Source organism: Fistularia commersonii, chromosome 19 (assembly GCF_037954325.1).
Source record: "Fistularia commersonii isolate RoL2024-O1a breed Wild chromosome 19, RoL_Fcom_v1.0, whole genome shotgun sequence".
NCBI lineage: Eukaryota > Metazoa > Chordata > Actinopteri > Syngnathiformes > Fistulariidae > Fistularia > Fistularia commersonii.
The window spans coordinates 8,702,137-8,721,724 of NC_141302.1; the positions used below are offsets into that span (position 1 = coordinate 8,702,137).

At 40.6% G+C, this 19,588-nt stretch overlaps 1 protein-coding gene across 1 annotated transcript; it reads right to left on the minus strand.

Annotated features, from left to right (window-relative positions):
• Nucleotides 1–3,108: 3,108 nt before the first annotated feature.
• synpo2a (synaptopodin 2a) lies at nucleotides 3,109–19,457 on the minus strand. Its single transcript, XM_086165600.1, has 4 exons — nucleotides 19,323–19,457; nucleotides 11,622–11,773; nucleotides 9,540–10,360; nucleotides 3,109–7,934 (listed from the first exon to the last, which is right to left on the minus strand). The coding sequence occupies exons 1-4, from the start codon at nucleotides 19,431–19,433 to the stop codon at nucleotides 4,255–4,257; spliced, it is 4,764 nt and encodes a 1,587-aa protein (XP_086021726.1). The 5' UTR covers nucleotides 19,434–19,457; the 3' UTR covers nucleotides 3,109–4,254.
• Between the last annotated feature and the right edge of the window lie 131 nt (nucleotides 19,458–19,588).

Genomic DNA, 19,588 nt, shown 5'->3' on the forward strand with positions numbered 1-19,588 from the left:
ATGAGAGATCTATCACTGACAAAAACATCTCCATGTACAGCACACCATTAACACTACTTTGAATATTCCAAAAAGCCAGTGTTTTTACAATTATTGAATTCCCTCCACTTGTGTTGTACATCAAACATATGAGTTCATTCCCACATCCATTCCTAACAACATACTCATTGCTTCCATTGCCAAACCCCAGGCCCATTTTATGCATTGCTGTTCACTCCAGTCTGGATTATTTGGTAGTGTTCACTTTTCCTTTTTGCATGCAAAACAAAGTATCGAAAAGTAAACTGTAAAACTAAAAGTAGAAAGTCATCACTACCTTACTATCCCCATCACTGAATTATTAATTCCATCTTTCATTTAATAGTGTGTTTGCATTTATATACCGTTAAAAAGGAATTATTAAAAAAAGTTCTATTCGTAGGCACACGTGTCTGGAATAAAGCAGCATGACACACGAAATAGTCAAACAAATTGTTTCCTACCGCTTCCAACTCCAAGTTGTGTTGGTGTACACCGACTTGTAAGTTTGCTTTCCAGAGGGCATCTTAAACTCAAAGGGGGGCATTGAGGGGCCTGACTTCATTTCTGTCATCGACCTATGCGGCTGCCACTGTCTGGGCAGGGACCCATAGCGAACATGACTCATAGCGCTGGGAACATTGCTTTTTGTTGGGGAGACAAACAATTGCGGCGGAGCCCGACTCTGACTGCGGCTTTGGCTCTGGTTAGGCCCTGTTTTTTGCTTGGCCCGGTGAGACACCCTGTCTTGCCACTCGGCTGGAGGCTCAGGGAGCATTTTGCGCTGTGCTGCCAAGCGGACATGGGAGGCAAGGTTTTGCTGCAGGTCCTGGAAAGCGAAGGCTTCATCCACCAGGCCCAGGGGATGCCGGGAAGCAGCCTCCCAGGGAGTAAGGGATTTGTGGCCCTTCTCCAGCAAGGATGTGTGCCTGGATTCTCGAGCTGAAGGCCTGGGGGATGAAGAAGTTGAAACTGAATGCTGGCCAGTGGATGGTACTCTGGCTGGTGGGGAAAGGGAAAAGCTTCTGCCAAGTATCTGTGAGGAGAGAACCAAACACATTTATTTTATAAAAGTTCATTTTATTTGGCTTGTTTTACCCCAGATCTGCTTGAAAAATATTGGCAAACAAGTTCTTTCCTAAACATTTCCTTCAACTCTCGTAATACTCTATTGGGATTATATTTTAATGATGCCTGTCCACGGAATGTGCAGTCATTTGTGATTAATCCAGGGAAGGGGGAACATAAGATGTTAACTGTTAAAGCCACTCTAAAATTTTGCATTTTTAGGACATAATCATACATTTCAGAATAATCCTAATCAAAACAGGGAAGAACAACCAGCTAATAACAGCAGGCTTCCCAAACTGAGTCACATCCCTTTTTGCTTTAATTGGATCTGACCTCTTCACTGCTAGGCAAAACATCTCCAAAGTAAAACAGAGATTGTGTAATTTCTAGACACTCTGTTCTGAAGTGACCGGCTGCTGCAGACAGAGGTTATGTGAGGTGAAAAAAGGAAAATAAAAAAAAATACCTATCGTACATTGTAGTTTACGGTTGCTGCTAGTTCTGCAGAAAAGGCAGTGCTGCCATCATCTGGCAGAAATTGTGTGAGATCAGCAGTTTGAAAAAGACGGCAACAAAAAGACAGAATAGCAGGGAGTGGAGTGAAGAGAAATGCAGGTGAAAGAGAGGTGAAGGTGGAATAAACCCTTCAACAGCAAGGATTATAAAACAATTATTCTGTCCAATAAAAAATGTACTGCATAGGCAACCATATATTTTCCTGATAAATTCTATGTTTCTTATCTTGGTAAAACATGTTTTGATTTTGACATGTATCTCAGGTCTAGGCAGACATTAAGCCAGGAGCTTCCATCCAGAATTTGAATGCAGGGTTTTTCCATTTTAAGACAGCTATCCAAAATAGATTACATATCAGAGAGAATTATGTTCTTGTAGATTTATGATAGGGGTGGCACGCCGGAAGAATTTGAGCGATTGTCCAGGAACCAAACATTTCTGGTTCAATTCCCGGCTCCTTCTAGTGTGTCAAAGTGTTGTTGAGCAAGACACTGAACCCCTAACTGCTCCCCTGGTGCCGCTAGATGGCTGCCAACTGCTCATGGTTCATCCATGATGGGTTAAAGAGAGGAATTTCCCACAAGGGATGAATAAAGTACAATAAAAAATTATGAGCCTGTGCTAATGATTTTTTTGTGGGTTTAACTTCTATAGTGCATTTCATGGAAGTTTCAATTGTTTAACAAAGATATTAACTCTGATATATAGAACCCTACACTGATTAGAGTATTCCTTATCTTCTGTATTAACTACAAGGGCAGGGTATTAAAAGTCACAGTCAGGGATTTGGCAAAGCAATTTAGCAATTCAAGATTTTATTTTTGTTGTTCTTCTATAATGTAGTGATACCAGATACATACAATATAATATTTAATGCACTTTCAAAAACAAAATTGATGAAGAAACTAATAGAAAGACTGAATCTAGCCATGTGAGTAGGAATCAAAATCCTATAGGAAATTTACTCAGTTTACTGAGTCGGAGCCGCTGCTACGAAGAGCAATTTCCCCCTTGGGAATCGCTAAAGTATTCTGGTTCTGATTCTGAATATTTTATTTGTACTCAATCTCCACTTTAAAAACTGTTCTGAAACTCTGCAGGTCCATTCTTACTTGATAGATCCACTGTGGTTGCCTCAATCTGATGTCATCATCTAAAGAAGACCGCTTTTATGTGTGTTATGTTGGTCATTCTACAGGAATTTGTTTTCTGAGCAGTCATCTTAGATGACAAAATTGTAAACTATCTTGGTTAATTTTTCGGATCTTGGATCATTATGATACTTTATTGCTGGAAACAGATTCATGTTTGAGCTGCCATACAAAGCAAAATTCAATCTGTAGTTTTGTCAAACAAATAACAATGGATTAGCTTCAGCAGTACGAATTGCGTGGATGGAAAAATCAATCAGCTGTGGAAAGTTCAAATGGGATGTATTGAAAGAGATGAGAAACAATGAAAAACATAAGAAACAAAAGGCATTCAGAAAGGGCAAAACAAAAAGTCCCCGAAAAAGGTAAGAGACATTTTAATGGCACAGCAGTGAATCATACAGAATGTGCACTATGAAGAGATACACACATAGAAATAAGATAAAAACAGAACATGAAACAGGCAGCCTGAAACCAGAAATAGATTCATGAGCGTTATTAGGTCAGTTTTCTCAAAATTTTTATTTTTTTGTTACATTATCTCATGAAAGAAATTGTGGAAATGATGCAATGAAAAGTTAAACTATCTGGGGAAGCCACATTTTATTTGTACCATAATATATAATACTTTCATTCTAGGGAAAGTACCTTTCGCTAGGAGAAGTTGAAATTCAAGCCTTCTATCCCTGGACCTCAGCACTGCCTCTCATGAGACAGTTTAAATATAGTGCAAACATGATGCAACAGCTGGTAGAAGGCTTAAAATATCGTTAACCTACTTTATGTGGGTTCTTTTGAAAAGACGCTGAGGCATAAAGACAATTTTTTTACTGATCTAATATTTGTTGAACTAACATGAGATAGCAGTATGTCTCCATACAAGCCTGGATTCTCAAGCTGAACTTGAAACTCCACTAAGTCACATAATTTCTGTACATCACAAACTTAGCCTTGTGTCTTTCACTGCAATATATTTAACCAATATTCCCATACCTCTGCCATATTTGCTGCATTGCTTTTATGATATTAATAAATTAGCTCTCTATATATGGAATTTCATACTACACAATATTAGAAAGATTTGTAAAGATTTACAAATTTCTACATTTCCACAATTCACCTTTCATCATCCCTGTCTTGTATCATTCACTTCTATTATTTATGTCTTACATCTTTCTTCCTTGCTTCACATATTTTCTGCTCCCCTACATTCCTATTATGCCACCACGATGGACACTTTTAAATCAAACAATTATCAAATTATCAATTTCTCTACATTCTATAAGATAAGGTATACCCAAATGCCATTTTTTGTATTTCCTGTGCTATGATGTCATGGAAATCTGTTCTCAAACTCAAAATTGTAGAGCACGAGCTGTTGAGAAAAGTGAATATAAAAGCTAAATTCTGCACTTAAAATATCCACTTTGCAGTGGAATGTAGCACATCAAATCTTGAATTAAAAAAGAAAATAAGGCCTTTCACAATCCTGCCAGAATCAATCTTTTTCAACACTTGTTGGCTTCCACACCTGGGCTGAACTCTTTTTAGCTGTAAACTTAGGTTTTGGGGCAGAAACTGGGTTTCCAACTGATGTGGAGTCAGGCCGTGCAGCTATTAGGTAACTTGGAGCAATATTACTGGAAGGCTGCTGCGGATAAGCCACAGAGGGAGCAGCCAGGTAGGGAGGACTATTGGCTGGTTGGTAGTGGGCCTGTGGCACTTGGTAAAGAGCGTTTGGAGATTGGGGAGTTTGAGGTTGATAAGTAGATGGGGTGGGCAGCTGACAGTGCTGGCTAAATGTCTGCTGGTATGGAGCACCAGGAGATTGCTGGTAAGCATTACTGGGGGGATAAACATTAGAAGGTTGCTGGTACTGGCCATCAGGTATCATGAGTTGCATTGGCATACCATAAACTTGCTGAGGGTATGAACCATTAAATGGTCCAGCTGGCTGAGCAGTGGCCATTTGTTCATATCCTGTGGATTGGTTTTCACCAGGTGGGTCTGCAGGTGAAAATTCAGACTTAGGTGGAAGGGTTTTCCTAGCCTCTGCTGCTGGGCCAAAGGTAAAGAGTGAGGAATCCAATTGGTAGGGTTGATGCTTCATGACTTCTATGACATTCAGGGGTTTGGGGGGAGGCTTCTGATTCCCTTTGCCCTTTTTCTTGTTATTACTTGAAGGACTACTTGAGGAGGATTGCTTTGATGCTGCTGGGGGATATAAAGGTGATTGAATAGGATTATATGCACGTGGAGGTGGAGCACGTACATTGGGAGTGTATTTCCACTCATTTGGTAAGGAAGCGGCTGGTGATGTTGATCGGCTTGCCTTATTTGCTTCCACAGTGTCAGAGTCCACAACAAACTTCTCCATCCGAGACTGCCTCTTGGCAAACATATCAGCTCCTTTTCCTCTGACTGCTGGCATCTCAACTGATGAACTGTTGGATGGTGGATTTAAGACGCTTGCCATGGGGTTGATAGGTGATGAAACTCTTTGACCAATGGTAAACGAGGTCATCCGCTGAGGTGGCGTAGGTGGGCTCTGCCTTTGTTGGAAATTTTGATGTGCTTGCCAAGGTTTTGGAGATGGCCGAGTATTCACCATCAATGGTGCAATTGTCACAGGTGTTTGCTGTGACTGCGATACCCACACACTTCCTGGTGTCTGTGGTTGTGATTTTGCTGGGGGTTGCCAGTTTTGTTGTTGTGTGGGCTGTGGAGGAACTGACTGAACCCATGGTGGCTGAAGCTGGGCTTGACTTTGCTCTGCTCCCCAGGAGTTACTTGGTTGGTGGCCATGTTCAGGAGCCATCATTTGTTGGGAGGGAATCTGGGGAGGTACAGGCGCCCATGGATTCAAACTCTTTAAAGTCTGACTATCAGGCTGTGACTGGGCCGTTTGGATCCACGGTGGCTGCTGTTGAGATTGAATTTGTGATGCGGGCCACGCATTAATAGCAGGTTGTTGCTGCTGAGCCTGAGGTTGCCCTGGAACCCAATTTGGATGAACCTGTGCTGATGGGGGAGCCTGTTGCCATGTCTGTTGAGGAGTCTGTTGTTGCAATGGCTGAGCCCATGGTGGCTGTGGCTGGGATTCTATCTGAATTTGTTGAACCCAAGGAGGTTGCGGCAGAGATTTTTGCTGGGTTTGTTGCATCCATGGTGGTTGAGGTTGAGGTTGAGGTTGAGGTTGAGGTTGAGGTTGAGTTCCGGCATGTGATGACTGTGTCCATGCAACATGGGGTTGCTGTTGTATTGGTTCCTGGGATTGGCCCCAGGTTTGTTGCATTTGTTGTGATTGTAGTTCATGAGATGGCGCCCAGGGTGGTTGAACTTGCGTTTGAGGCTGTGATAGCTCTTTTGGCTGGTTCCAGGATGCTTGAACATGTGCTTGACTTTGGCCATGCTCTTGGAGCTGATTCCAAGAGGTCCAAGTACTTGTAGGTGGTTGTGGCTGCAAGTGGCTCTGAATAGGTTGCTGTGACACCCATGCTGGCTTTGGTGGAGAACGATTTGGTGGTGACTCCTGGGGTTGCACTTGAGCCGGGTGCCAAGAAATGGTGGATGGCTGCGGTTGTGGTTGCGTTTGTGGTGCAGCACAGGTTTTTGCAACAGCTATCTCAGGCTGTGGGGATGTATCTCTTTGACCATTTTCCTCCTGATCTACTACCTGCTGTTGTTTAGGTTCAGACACAGAGAGAGTCAATTTGTCCTTTTCTTCACTGATAGTGTTGGCTGGAGCTTCCTGTTGGACTTGAACAGAAGAGGGCTCAAGGGCAGGTGCAGAGGTTGGCTCTAGTTCTACCGGAGGAGCAGTGTCTGTGGTGGGGGCTGCAGCAGGTGTGGAAACACTATTTTCAGCTTGCTGAGGCATGTCCTGATTGGTCTCTTCTATCTGTGCAGACCAGGGAGGAGAGTTTGGATCAATCACAGGTTTTGGAGCTACCGGTGGAGGAGTCTTGTGTTTGATTTGTGAAGACAGGAGGAAATTGCAAGCCTCTGCCCCAAGGCTTAAGTAGTCTTCCTCCGGGCCTGACTCGAAACCAATCTTCTTATCGTTTCTGTTTAGGAGATTTAACAACATGGGATTGGGTGACACTTTTGGTGCTTCCTTAAATGTGAACATAGGCTTCCCAGTGATTTTTCTCTTTGAATCCAAAAGGCCTGACCTTATTGCTGGAGTAGAAATACGCTCATCACGGGAGGCAATCTGCTCTCCTTGCCCCACTGAATCTTGATCGATCCCACTGATTGTGGGATAGTAAGGAGTACTTGTCATATTTTGCGCTGAAAATGGCTTTGCAGTACGATTGCTCAAAGTACTGTGCTGCATTTCATTTGTATGCTGTTGAACTGTGCCATTGATATTTGAAGAATAGTTTTGATTTTGCCGTTGCTCTTGATGATACTTTTGCTCCTGCTGATACACTGCCTGTTGTTGATAGTGTTGTTGTTCATATTGATGCTGCTGATATTGTTGTTCATACTGCTGTTGCTGCTGGTAGTGCCGTTGCTGCTCATAATACTGCTGTTCTTGGTATTGCTGGTACTGTTGCGGGTGTTGGGGTTGTTGGTGTATATTCACGTCCATGTATGTATGGTCCTCTGCTGTGGCCTGCATGTAGGAGGGCTCAACATTTTTCCCCACTTCCTTCACTCCCTCAACAGGAAGCCCTTTGCTTCGAAGCTCATCATGTTCAGCAGAAATCTCATCCATCCTCTGCCGTCGCTGGACAAACATTAGGGCACCCTTGCCCTTGGTTTCGGGTAAACATTCCATCTCTGCTTGGTTGCTCAAGTTCTGCTCAATATCAAGGAGATCCTTGTGTCTGTTACTAGTTAGTATACCTTTGCTACAGAGGACATTAGTGAGGAATTGCTTATTTAAATCTGAGTTGCTCTGAAGTGCAATTGTGAATTCTACAGCATGGGCTCCTAGTTTGTCGTCTTGGCTCTCTTCGTCCTCTTCACCACTGTATTCAGGTTCGTCCTCCCCAGTGCCGTAGCTCACAAGTGTGTATTTTTTTGCCCTCTGCCGATGTTTCTTGAACATCAACACCCCCTTGTTATTAGGGTTGGGTGGTGCAGCGGTGAGAAGACGCGCAATACGTTTACATTTGGACTTGGCCTCTTTCACCTGCTTCTCTGACAAACTCTCGCTACGCCTGAGCCCTGTACCAAGATGGAAAACAGACAATTACATGCTTGTAATATTGCTTTACAAAATACAAAATTACACATCTTAATAACTTAAAATGGTCCTTACAGTAATAGTCAAAGTCATAGTCAATAGTTTTAATTTGTAAATCATCCGAACCCTAACCCTGCCCTGTCCTTCATGTTGGGAGGCCTTGGTTGTATATTTTAGCTTTATCAACAAAGGCTTAATTAAACATAGGAAATTTGCTTTTGTATCTGAGCTCATAATTGTAGTGAAAATGATTAAAAGTGATTGCTTAAAATCAGCCAATCCCACATTTCAGCTGGAAATGTCTGCATTTCAATCTTATAGTGGATTTCATTCTGTTCATATAAAAACATCTGATGTACAACATATTTGTCCATTACTTGTCAGACCTGTGTTGTTACCGTGAAACGAATAAGATGTCAGTGACATGATTATTATTGATATTGATTATTCTCCAGATTAGCAATAAACAATGACTATAAACTCAACTATCAACGGATTTCCCATTGAGAAATGTTTAGTCAGCACATGCATAATTTATTCAATAAATAAATCCATCTTAATAGTTCAGGTTGTATTACTCCAACTTTGCTCTCTCAGATGGACACAAAATGAGCAATTTTCTGGTCTACGAATATTTTCAGGTAACCCACTTCAGTTTACTAGTCACCAATTAACAGACAGAAGGAATAAAAAGAAAAGAGATTGAATAACGGTGGCCTGCATACGATAAACTTTTTTGTATCACAAAATATCTCCTGCCCTTATTTGCAAGTACAAGCTGTTCCCTTAAAACCTTGAGTTCTTTTTATATCATTCTCTGTTGCTAATACTTCCACTCTGCAAAAACGTACACACCCATTTTACAAAAAGCACTCTTTCAGAAAAAGTAACGATACAACACAATACAATAAAAATCACGAGTAGTCTTACTTTTTTTATATTCCTGCAAGACGAACCTGAAGGTTGAGGAGACAGCGGGAGTGAGCAATGGTCTCACTTTTTTAGCTGAGTTAAAGCACTCAGTTTGTAAGGATCAGGTAACAAGCTTGGGGAGCACATGGTGGTGTCTGTCAAAAGGCTACTTCTGCAGGCCTCATCAACGTGCTAAGGTTATATTTATGTCTTGCAAACAGCTCAGAGAAACGCCTCAGTTCCATATTCATCATGAAGCATTTGGATAAGGAGTTTTTTTTTTATGTGTGGCAGCACTTCAGACATAATATACGGCCTTTTTTGCTCTTTATTTTTCATGTATACATTTTTCATCTTGATTGATACTTGCCTAACTGGATCCCCCCCCCCACCCCCCCCCTCCCAAATTCAGGTTGTAAATGAAACAATCTTGTCCTGTCAAAGGAATGAGCAGCCTCCAATCACTGCAATGACCATGCTATTTTGAGGGGCACACTGAACATCAATCTGGAATGCATACATGTGGTTGAGTTACGTAGTCAGGTCTGGACCTATTACTTTACCAAATCACTCATTAAGAATAGATCCTCACAACACACTGTCACAGACAGGAAATGAAGTCACATCAGGACAAAAAAAAAAATCCAAACAGATGTGGCCTGTATGGTACTCACTGGCATGCCGTGCCCGGTGCTTGCTGGGTTTGTCTGGATCACCCTCAGATTCCCCATCAGACTCTTCCACCAACACTCGTTCTTCTACCGGTGTTCCCTCTTCTGAGGGAATTCCAAAGGAGACACTGAAAGGTCCCAGAATCCCCTCACAGTGGCCTTCTGCATCCTCTCCCTCACTCCGGGATCCCGCACTTCCACTGACCCCGGGGCCACCCACCCGACCACCCACACTTCTGATGCTCCTCCTTGATGCTGATGCTGCTGGCTGCTGCAAAATGACCTCTACTTGCCGCAGCACAGAAGGGTTACTAAATACCACTCCATGCTGGCCAAGGGGCTCTCTGACAGAGCAAGGCAAATACTGGGATGTGTTTGGTCTGCCGAGTGTCTCAAGTGCTTCTCTTTTTGAGAGGTCCCCTTCAATTCCGTGAGCATTCCCAAGCGATGTACAGCTACTCTTGTCCAGAGTTTGTTCAGAAAGGGAAAGCTTGAGTTCAACCATGGCCCCTGGAGAAAAACAGCTTCTTAATTCATTAGGATTTTCTCTACATGATGACGCCAGGCTTCGACTTTCGCCAGACAAGGGAGCACACAGCTGGGTGCAAAACAGTTGTGGTGCCTGGGGAGACTCTCTGTCTCTGACCGACTCCGTATTGTTGGCATCATCTCGGGATACAGATTTGTAGAACTCCTTTGGGGTTTGAGATATGTGCTTTGGGGAGAAGATGTGGAGGGTTGTGCTCTTTAAATGTTGACCAGAAGAATACTTATCACTGACTTTCTCCTCTGCTCCATAGTGTCCGGAGGGGCTGGCACTGTGTCTGTCAGAGGAGAGGGGAGAACAAGAGAGTTTAAGGCAGGCTTGTTGTAGTGATCAAAAATGCATCTCATGCATGAAAGATAGCACTTCAAATGGAGTGGACACCATTCAAATTTAACTGTTTGTCAAATTCATTTAAAGATTAAATGAGTGCATGACTGCTTATAGAGGGGCAGATAACTGGGAAATAAGGTCTAGGGTCAAAACACAATATCACAATTATGTTGTCAAATAATCAGATTTTTCACCCATGCTTTTCTTTAACTTCTGAGCAAAAAGTAAGTGTGAAACATAATTTTAATGAGCATATATATTGTCACTCAAGAATAGTCACCGGATTATTAAAGTAAAGTCAATGTTCCCTGAATGTAATTATCAAGGAGATTTAATCTTCATGCAGCAAGCGAAATGAAAGACCTCGGCCACTGAAGTGGAAGTTAATTACATTTTAACATTGGCCTGCCAACTTTCAACTTTCAAGGTTGTCATAGATGAGTATAACACAATGTTATCATGTGAACATAAGTATTTGATTGAAGTAAATTAAACTGCAGTGATGTGTTCTTTTTTTAGCCAAATCTAAATAAGCGTCATTAGATATTTTTATGAAGAAAATACAGGGTGCTTTGAAACACAAATTGGATGTCTATTCATTTTTGACCTGCAAAAAAAGAATCATATTGTAATGAGGCATCACACACTTAATTGAGTAGTGAGCTTAGATTTTAACATATACATACAGTACCACATGGCCTCAACTAGCAACTTTTGTTAAAAAGCAAACACACACACAACAACAACATGGGCTGCATTTAATTGCATTTAGAACAGTCTGATAAGCCTTTCCAGATGTGAAACCAGTCAGGGCAATTGCACTGTTTACCCCTACATTATACTACATTTATTACAAATTGATTAACTACATATATTTCACAAAACGAGTGATGGCTGAGCAATCAGTCTGAGACATATCTGTAAAACCTCAGCCGAGGTAGCTGTAAGGTCAGTTGAGCTGACACATATTAGCTCACTGAGACATACATACATGAATGTGCAAGAACGCAATGGTTCACTGAATTACAAAGGGCACACGATGAAATAACATGCAATCTAAATGCTAATACAGTCACACTATAATAATTTCTGTTGATTGTAACCATCACTTGACAACCAGTCATTGTTAGCTGACATAAATATGTTATTGTGTAGAACATTGTCCCTCCAAAATAAACTCACACCAAAAGGCTGGTAAGTTGCTCTACCTTTTTAGAAGTAATTGCAGGCAGTCAATCGAAGTGTCGATGAGCGCCTGAGCCCGTAAAAGGGTGAGATCAGCACAAGGCTCCCCGTTCAGTGACACAACCTCATCATCTTCCTGTACTCCAGCCAACAAGGCTTTACCACCTTCTTCAACCTGTAAAAGACAAGATCATAAAACATTAGAAAAAAGAAAGTGAAGTCACCGCTAACAGTGCCACAGGAAATATTGATTTCAGGACTAAGTCTAATAATTTTCTGCTAACAAGTATGCTGTGACGGCAACATAGGATAACATTCCAAGAAGGTCAAAAGAAGTTGATTGTATATAATACCTTACACAGTTCCCACAGTCTAGTTTTTTCAAATAAAAATGAAATGAGAACATACATTTAAAAGTTCCAGATGCTGACCGGATGCCCGAGCTACCTCATACGGCTCCTCTCTATGTGGAGGAGCAGCGGCTCTACTTCGAGCTCCGATGACCGCACGTCTCACCCTATCACTAAGCGAGAGTCTGGCCACCCTGCGGTGGAAACTCATTTCGGCCACTTGTGTCCGCGATCTCGTTCTTTCGGTCACTACCCACAGCTCGTGATAATAGGTGAGGCTGGGAACTTAGATCGCTAGGTAATTTGAGAGCTTAGCCTTTTGGCTCAGCTCCCTCTTCACCACAACAGACCGGTGCAGAATCCGCATCACTGCAGACGCTGCAACGATCCACCGATCCACCTGTGATCTCCCACTCCATCCTTCCCTCACTCGTGAACAAGACCCTGAAATACTTGAACTCCTCCACTAGGAGCAAGACCTCTTCCCTGACCCAGAGTACGCATTCAACCCGTTTCCAGTTGAGCATCATGGTCTCCGATTTGGAGGTGCTAATCCTCATCCCGGTTGCTTCACACTCGGCTGCAAACCGTTCCAGTGAGAGCTGGAGATCATGGCCTGATGAAACCAACAGAACCACATCATCTGCAAAAAGCAGAGAATCGATCTTGCGGCCAACAAGTCATATCCCCTCAACGGCCTGGCTGCGCCTAGAAATTCTGTTTATAAAAGTTATGAACAGAATAGATGACAAAGCGCAGCCCTGGCGGAGTCCAACTCTCACCGGAAACAGGTCCGACTTACGACTGCCAATGCGGACCAAGCTCCGATCATACACCGATCACCTCACCAGGGAAGCTGAGGAGTGTGATCCCCCTGTAGTTGGAGCACACCCTCTGATCCCACTTTTTTAAAAACGGGGATCACCACCCCGGTCTGCCAGCCCAGTAGCACTGTCCCCGACATCGACGCAATATGGCAGAGGCGTGTCAGCCAGGACAGCCCTACAGCATCCAGAGCCTTGAGGAACCCAGGGCGGACCTCATCCAACCCCGGGGCCCTGCTACTGAAGAGCTTTTTGACTGCTTCAGCAACTTCAGCTCCTGAAATAGGTGTGTCCACTCCAGAGTCCCCGGCTCTGCTTCTTTATTGGAAGGCGTAAAGTATTCGGTGGAAGTATTCCTGCCACCGATCTGCAATGTCTCAACTTGAGGTCAGCAGCACCCCGCTCCCTCTGTACACAGTACAAGCCCTGCTTCACCCTCCTGTAGTTAGAAATTACGTTTCAAAGTTACTTGTGGAAAAAAAAACAAAAAAAAAAAACATTATCAGTTGATCATGATCAGCAAAACATATGTAATGAAAAAAATACAGAAAAAAAGCAAATGTGAGGATAAAGGCCCATGAAACTAAGTAAAAATCTCAGAAAGGGCTATTGTTTCTTGCAAGCGTATTCATTTTGTCTCAAATTGGGATAATGGCATAGGGTTGCAAAACAGGAGTGATTTTTATCTCATTTTCAGAATCTTTATATGAACTTGTCCATGCAATGAGGTAACAAGCTGCACAATAAACACTAGCACGCAATCAGTGTTAATGTCGTGGAGGACATTTGTACAATGTTCAGCAATAAAAGTGGCAAATGTAGTTTGTATTCCAACTCCTCATTTGCATATCATTGCAGTAAGCTGACTTTCCGCAGATCCATTTAAAAGACCTCTCTGCACTCTGCACAATGACTGATGGTTTCCTTCTCCCATAATTGGTTCCAGAGGCCAATAAAACAACTGATTAGCAAATGAAGTTATTAAGGAGAAAAAAAAGCCATACAAAAGGCCTCAAGATTTATATGAATAAGTGATTACCCCAGTCCTGTGCAATTAACAGATATGCTCCTGGAAACTATAGAAGTAACAAACACTTCAAAAAACTGCTTTAATGGAAGGTCTGTGATGAGCTGCTAATTTCTTAAGATGAGGGATGAGAAATTTCCTCATAGGTTTTGGCAGGGTTGTTTTTTTGAGATAAAAATTACTCCCAGAAACTTTCTGTTTTGTACAGTCTGTCTTTCTTGGCATGTCACTCCTTCAACTACCAAATGTTGCCAAGAATTTCACTCCATAATCCCAAAGTGCTACAAAAGGTTGGTTCCAACGTTTTAGCATTTAAGCTCAGATTCTATTTTTGTTTATATGTTTGTAAAAATTGGAAATGTATGTTCGTTTTTGAATAGAAAATGTCAACCATTCTGCAACACCATTTGACTTCTGAGAATAATTTGTATCCATCTGTGTCTCGGTAGTTTCTGCGGGGTCCTGAGCCCTGCTTTGGCTTGTCTACTGTTCTTCTCTGTCACTCAAAAATTGATATTCAGGTGTCTCCTCTGTGTACAATTCTTTAAAACACACTTAGCACAACAAAACTTCATAAAATGTTAAACAACGGGATGCTTGCATTGAAGATGTATTTTAAATAATCTTTAAAGCATATGCTACAAGCTTTGTTTTCCTTATCTGAGATTCATTTAATCCAGATTTAACATCTATAAAATATAAAATATGTGGATATAAAGTAGATATTGTTCTTATAAGTATTATTTATCTCCTTTAGTTTGATGTACAGAAGATGATCAACCTTGTGTCATGGACTGTTAAATGAAAATAACAGCTAACACTTGTAGTGCAAACTTGTCACAAGATGGCGCTGTGCACACAAACGTACAGACTCTTCAGAGCAGTAGTTGAAGCTTAAGACTGCATGATCATGACAGGTATTCATGTGGAAAATAAGCAGATTCTCTTTAGAAACATTAAAGAATTATGGCATCATTTGATGAATAACAGCGTCAGTGTTTTGTTGTGCCAAAGTAACACCATATCCATCCAAATGTACCGGTTAAACAGTTACTCATCTGTCTGGCAAACCTTGGATGCATGTTTTTTATTGCCTGGGGATGCATCCACAATTAGCACATTACAAGACCAGAGACTGAAACACTTACGCCAGAGCATAAACACAAGTACCTGAAGGCCAATAAAATCAGGCTAATTTGCTTTGTATACAGAGCTATTTCATGTGTTATGTTGAAAAGCCTTCAGATAAAAACATCCAGCCTACATCACTAATGCTTTAAGAGTCAACAGTGAGCAAACAGTCCCTACATGGCAGCCGTTATGCCTTTCCTGTGGGGCATCTAACAAAGGGAGGATGGACAGTCTAGAGCTTTTGCTCCAAATAAGGAGGGGAAACACTCTGCGTTGTCTCACCTCATAATGCATAATACACAGTTAAGCCACTATTTTTGAATGAATCAAATAAACACACACACATGGCGTTTGTATTTAATTGTGTTTCGATAAAAACTACCAACTATGGAACATCTGCCCTAAGCTATGGTTGTCCTGATCTTTGGATTGTTGTTGACACTACGTGGGACCGTGATTACACATTATAGGCTTGTGTTACCGATTTCCAAATTATCCACTTAAGAGTTTTAAACACGAAGGAGGAAGCAGGAAACACAAGGCAGCATAGTGTGCGTTTCCAGCTTAAAGCAATTATGCTTTTACATTTCAGGAAAACATTTTCCAGTTGCCTTACAAATAGCAGTTACTCCATGTGGGGATAATTGTCACATATAAAATCAGTAATCACTAATCTGTTCATATCAGTTCCAAAACAAAGATGTTTTTCCTCGGTTGGTTAGATATGATATGTTTTGTTTTGTCCTGTCATAGTTTTCAGGGGAAGAAAAAGTAGTCAGTTTTTATGACTTTCTTAAATTATTCACTCCCAGATGAAAGTAAACAAAAGTATACAAATGTATTTCAAGCAATGTTAATAAAAAACACTGATTATGCAGACGAGTTCACATAATAATGCAATATTCTATAAAATGTGAGAAAACATATTGATTTGAAGGTTATTTCATGTACATTGGCTACATTAGTCATAAAAGTGCTGCTTTGTATTACATTATCTATATATTGTAGTTGTGCTGTATGAATATTCAAAACACTTAATTTGGTAAAATTTGTACGAGGTGCAGAGACTAAACCAGCAACAATGTAAACATAATGTAATAGAAATTATAGGTAAAACATCAGCAGAATATTTCTGATGTAACCCTACCAGTTTCCATCAGTCTGAGTGGAAATTATCAGCAATCGGAAGTACATTAAGAAGTAATTGAAATCTAACAATTTGACAAATGACATGCAAATAGTTACACTGTGCACATTTTCTCTTGTGTATTGCAATTTATTTTAGCAGTAATATTCATGATTCAAAAAAATAAGTCTTAATATGCTTTTGATGTCCCTACAGCATGCATAACAAATGCATGGTCCTAAAATAGCAGATATTATAATAATTATTGAACATTTTCAATAATCAGCAAGTTCTGACAGAATATAACCGACATGAACCCTAGGATTCTATTAAGTTGAACAAAATTCTCAAACTACTTAGTTGAATGAACACTGGCCTGAGTATATTTTGATAGTGTCCAACAGGAGAGGGAAAAAGAAACATCTTGCATTGTGATCAGCTGAGATCATCATTACCTCACAGGGCAAGACATTTTGCTGAAAAGCCAAATGCCAAAAACCCAAGAAGCACAAGTAGCTGTGAAGACATTGTTGACTCCAGGAAGATTGTGGTGAATGACTGAAGCAATGACATTTTGCTGATTGCCTGACAGTTTAATAAGGTTCCCATGGTGCACTATTGGGACAGAGGCCTCCTTATCAAGATCCTTCTTATACCAGTGAAGAGGAAGACAGCTCTGAGAGTAAAACTTTGCATAATATGTTTTTGGTATTGTTTGTAAAAAAAAATGTTTTAAAATGTGCATACTTGTATTTGTACTGAGTCCGGTATGAACTATAACAAGTCTCTGAGGATGGAAACTGGAGATTTTACCTGAATTAATTAGATTATATTTGTCATTCAGTGGTCCAGAGCTGATTTGATACATGATGACAGTCCACATACCACAATGGCATATCATGGTAATTAGGAGAGGAAAATATTTCCTGTTCAGGTTGGTTGAATTTAAGTTATTTCTTATTTGGGAATATCCATTAAGCAGACAACATTAGAAATAATTTTACTCCCGGAACAAATATTCACGTTGTTGATTTCATCATGACATTAAATCCAATTTAAAGTGAAACGTTCTATGACTTCATATACAGTAAATTGTACTTTTTTTTAGATCTCCACTTGGAGAATTGTCAAGTGGCCTCTTGGTTTTGAAAATAAAGTGACCTCATCAACTTTTTTTTTTCCTGGGTCAGGACTCCAAACAAGAAGAAAAATACAGCCTCCCTTATATGGAAAGAACCTTTAAAGCGTGAATCCACTGTACTTGTCATTATAATGAACAATCATTTTCTCTTAGGAAACATAACAAAACATTGTACAAGAGCTTTAGACACATTTTTTTTATCATACACAAGAGAGTCTCAAGATTAAGGGCATTTCCCATGATCTTGTTTTATTGGATTTTTCAGCTTTTAACAGACAGACTTTCCCACAAGAAGAGTAGAGCCTGTCTGTATTATGTCTTCCAGATGAGGTGGCTTAATGATGAACACAAAGAGGATGCTACCTGATACTTCATAAAGGTATGCTTTATCCATACTCCTATGCAACATGTAAGATCTCATATACAATGCATGATCATTATTTGGAAGGAATAAAAATTTCAAGAGTTCAAAAAAAAAAAAAAAAAAAAGTTCAAGAAAATAATATTACAAATAATGAAAGACAGAACTCAGTCCGTCATAGCAATTTATTCACCAGAGTTTAATGTGTGCGTGTTTTGAGATGCAATCTCAAAACAAGTAATATGACAATGCCATGCTGATGTCATAATGTCTTATAGTTTTAGTGAACTTCAACCTAATGGAAGATAATGAGCACATTTTTGGCTGGTTCTCTCAGCAAATGTGTATCTAATAAATTACTTGGATCAAAACCCTACTTTGTAACATATGGATATAAAAATTCTGTATTTAAATGTGTTAAACAATAGCTTTCCCATCAAAGTGATAGACGATGATAGGTGTTTTAAGAACCCACAGTTCTCTACATCTGTAGGTTTGAGTTGAAGGAATACTGCATGAGAAAAGCATGTATGAGCTCTCCTTGTGGACAGCTAGTTGATGACGGATCTGTGTACCTGGAATCTGACAAACCTACAGGGCGTCAATGTATGCAGAGTTTAGCTTCACTTCAAAGTAAAGGAATGTATCACTGCACACAGCAGACAATACAAGTCATTTTGACACTTCTTCCAGTGTTTCAGCATTGGCAATACATTTGTTCTTGATGGTTTTCTTGCAAAACAGTGTGTTCATACTAGAAATTATCTAGTTCCATTGATGGCTAGTTAATCAATATTCAGGCATACTGCTCTTTATAATAATGAGTTAATGCACTTTTGAAAGCAGGGCAACATGTGACCAAAAGAAATACATAACACATTTGGTCAGTGGTATGTGAACATGACTCAAGAGTCAAAGATCTACTGCTCAGCCATGTTTTTGTTAAGTGACTTTTGAATGAATGTTTGATAAGAAAATAGGATCGAGAGTTTAGAATGCAATGGGCAATATTTTCAGTCACTCTGAAAATAAATGTAAAACCTTGAGGAATGCCAAAACTAAATTCCTATAAAGTAAATAGATGATAGATGAAATCACAGTTCATGTCTTAGTGCGAATAAATAGTCCACAGCTATCTTATGTTTCAAACGACGTAGTGTGCAAAAACAAAGAAAACAAACAAACAAACAAACAAACAAAAAAAAAAAAAAAAAAACCACCCGGTTCAATCTTGTTATCAATTGGTATTCATTTGCTCAGATTGTTTTGGTTTTCTTGCTCAAGTCTTTTGAGTGGTAACAGATCACACCATCACAAGCTTCGCGCTCTGTTCTGGCCTTGACCATATAAGGGTCCCAAAATCTTGCACTAAAACACAGCCAACGCACACACAAAAAGCACTTCTCAGAAGACATTACCTTTTACAGGATACTCCAAATGCACACACATTATATATATATATATATATATATATATATATGTGTGTGTGTGTGTGTGTGTGTGTGTGTGTGTGTGTGTGTGTGTGTGTATATGTATCATTTACATATATATATGTAAAAGGGAGGGAGAGAGAGAGAGGGGGAGAGGAATAAGACTATGTCGTTACAAAAGTTACAAGGCTATCATTGCAAATAAAGAAATTAATACGTCCATTTGAATAGTATCTCAGCATCTGAGATTCCGGACACCCACAGAGATGGATGGATAGATAGATAGATAGATAGATAGATAGATAGATAGATAGATAGATAGATAGATAGATACCTGGGAAATCAGGAAGGGTCTGTAAATAAAGTCCCCCTCTCTCTCTCGCAGGTTGAATCCCCAGGGCGCACCACCACGCAGCGTTACGCAGATGTAATCCCCAGTACCCATGCTACGCACACCTCCTCAGCTAATTCACCACAACGTAGTCATCCAGCTGTCCGGCAGACCGGCGGCAGTTAAGAAAACAACCCCAAACCACCGCAGTTTAATCCCCATCTGACTCGAGTCCAGCCCGCTCAGAGACGTCACTGCACACAAACCCG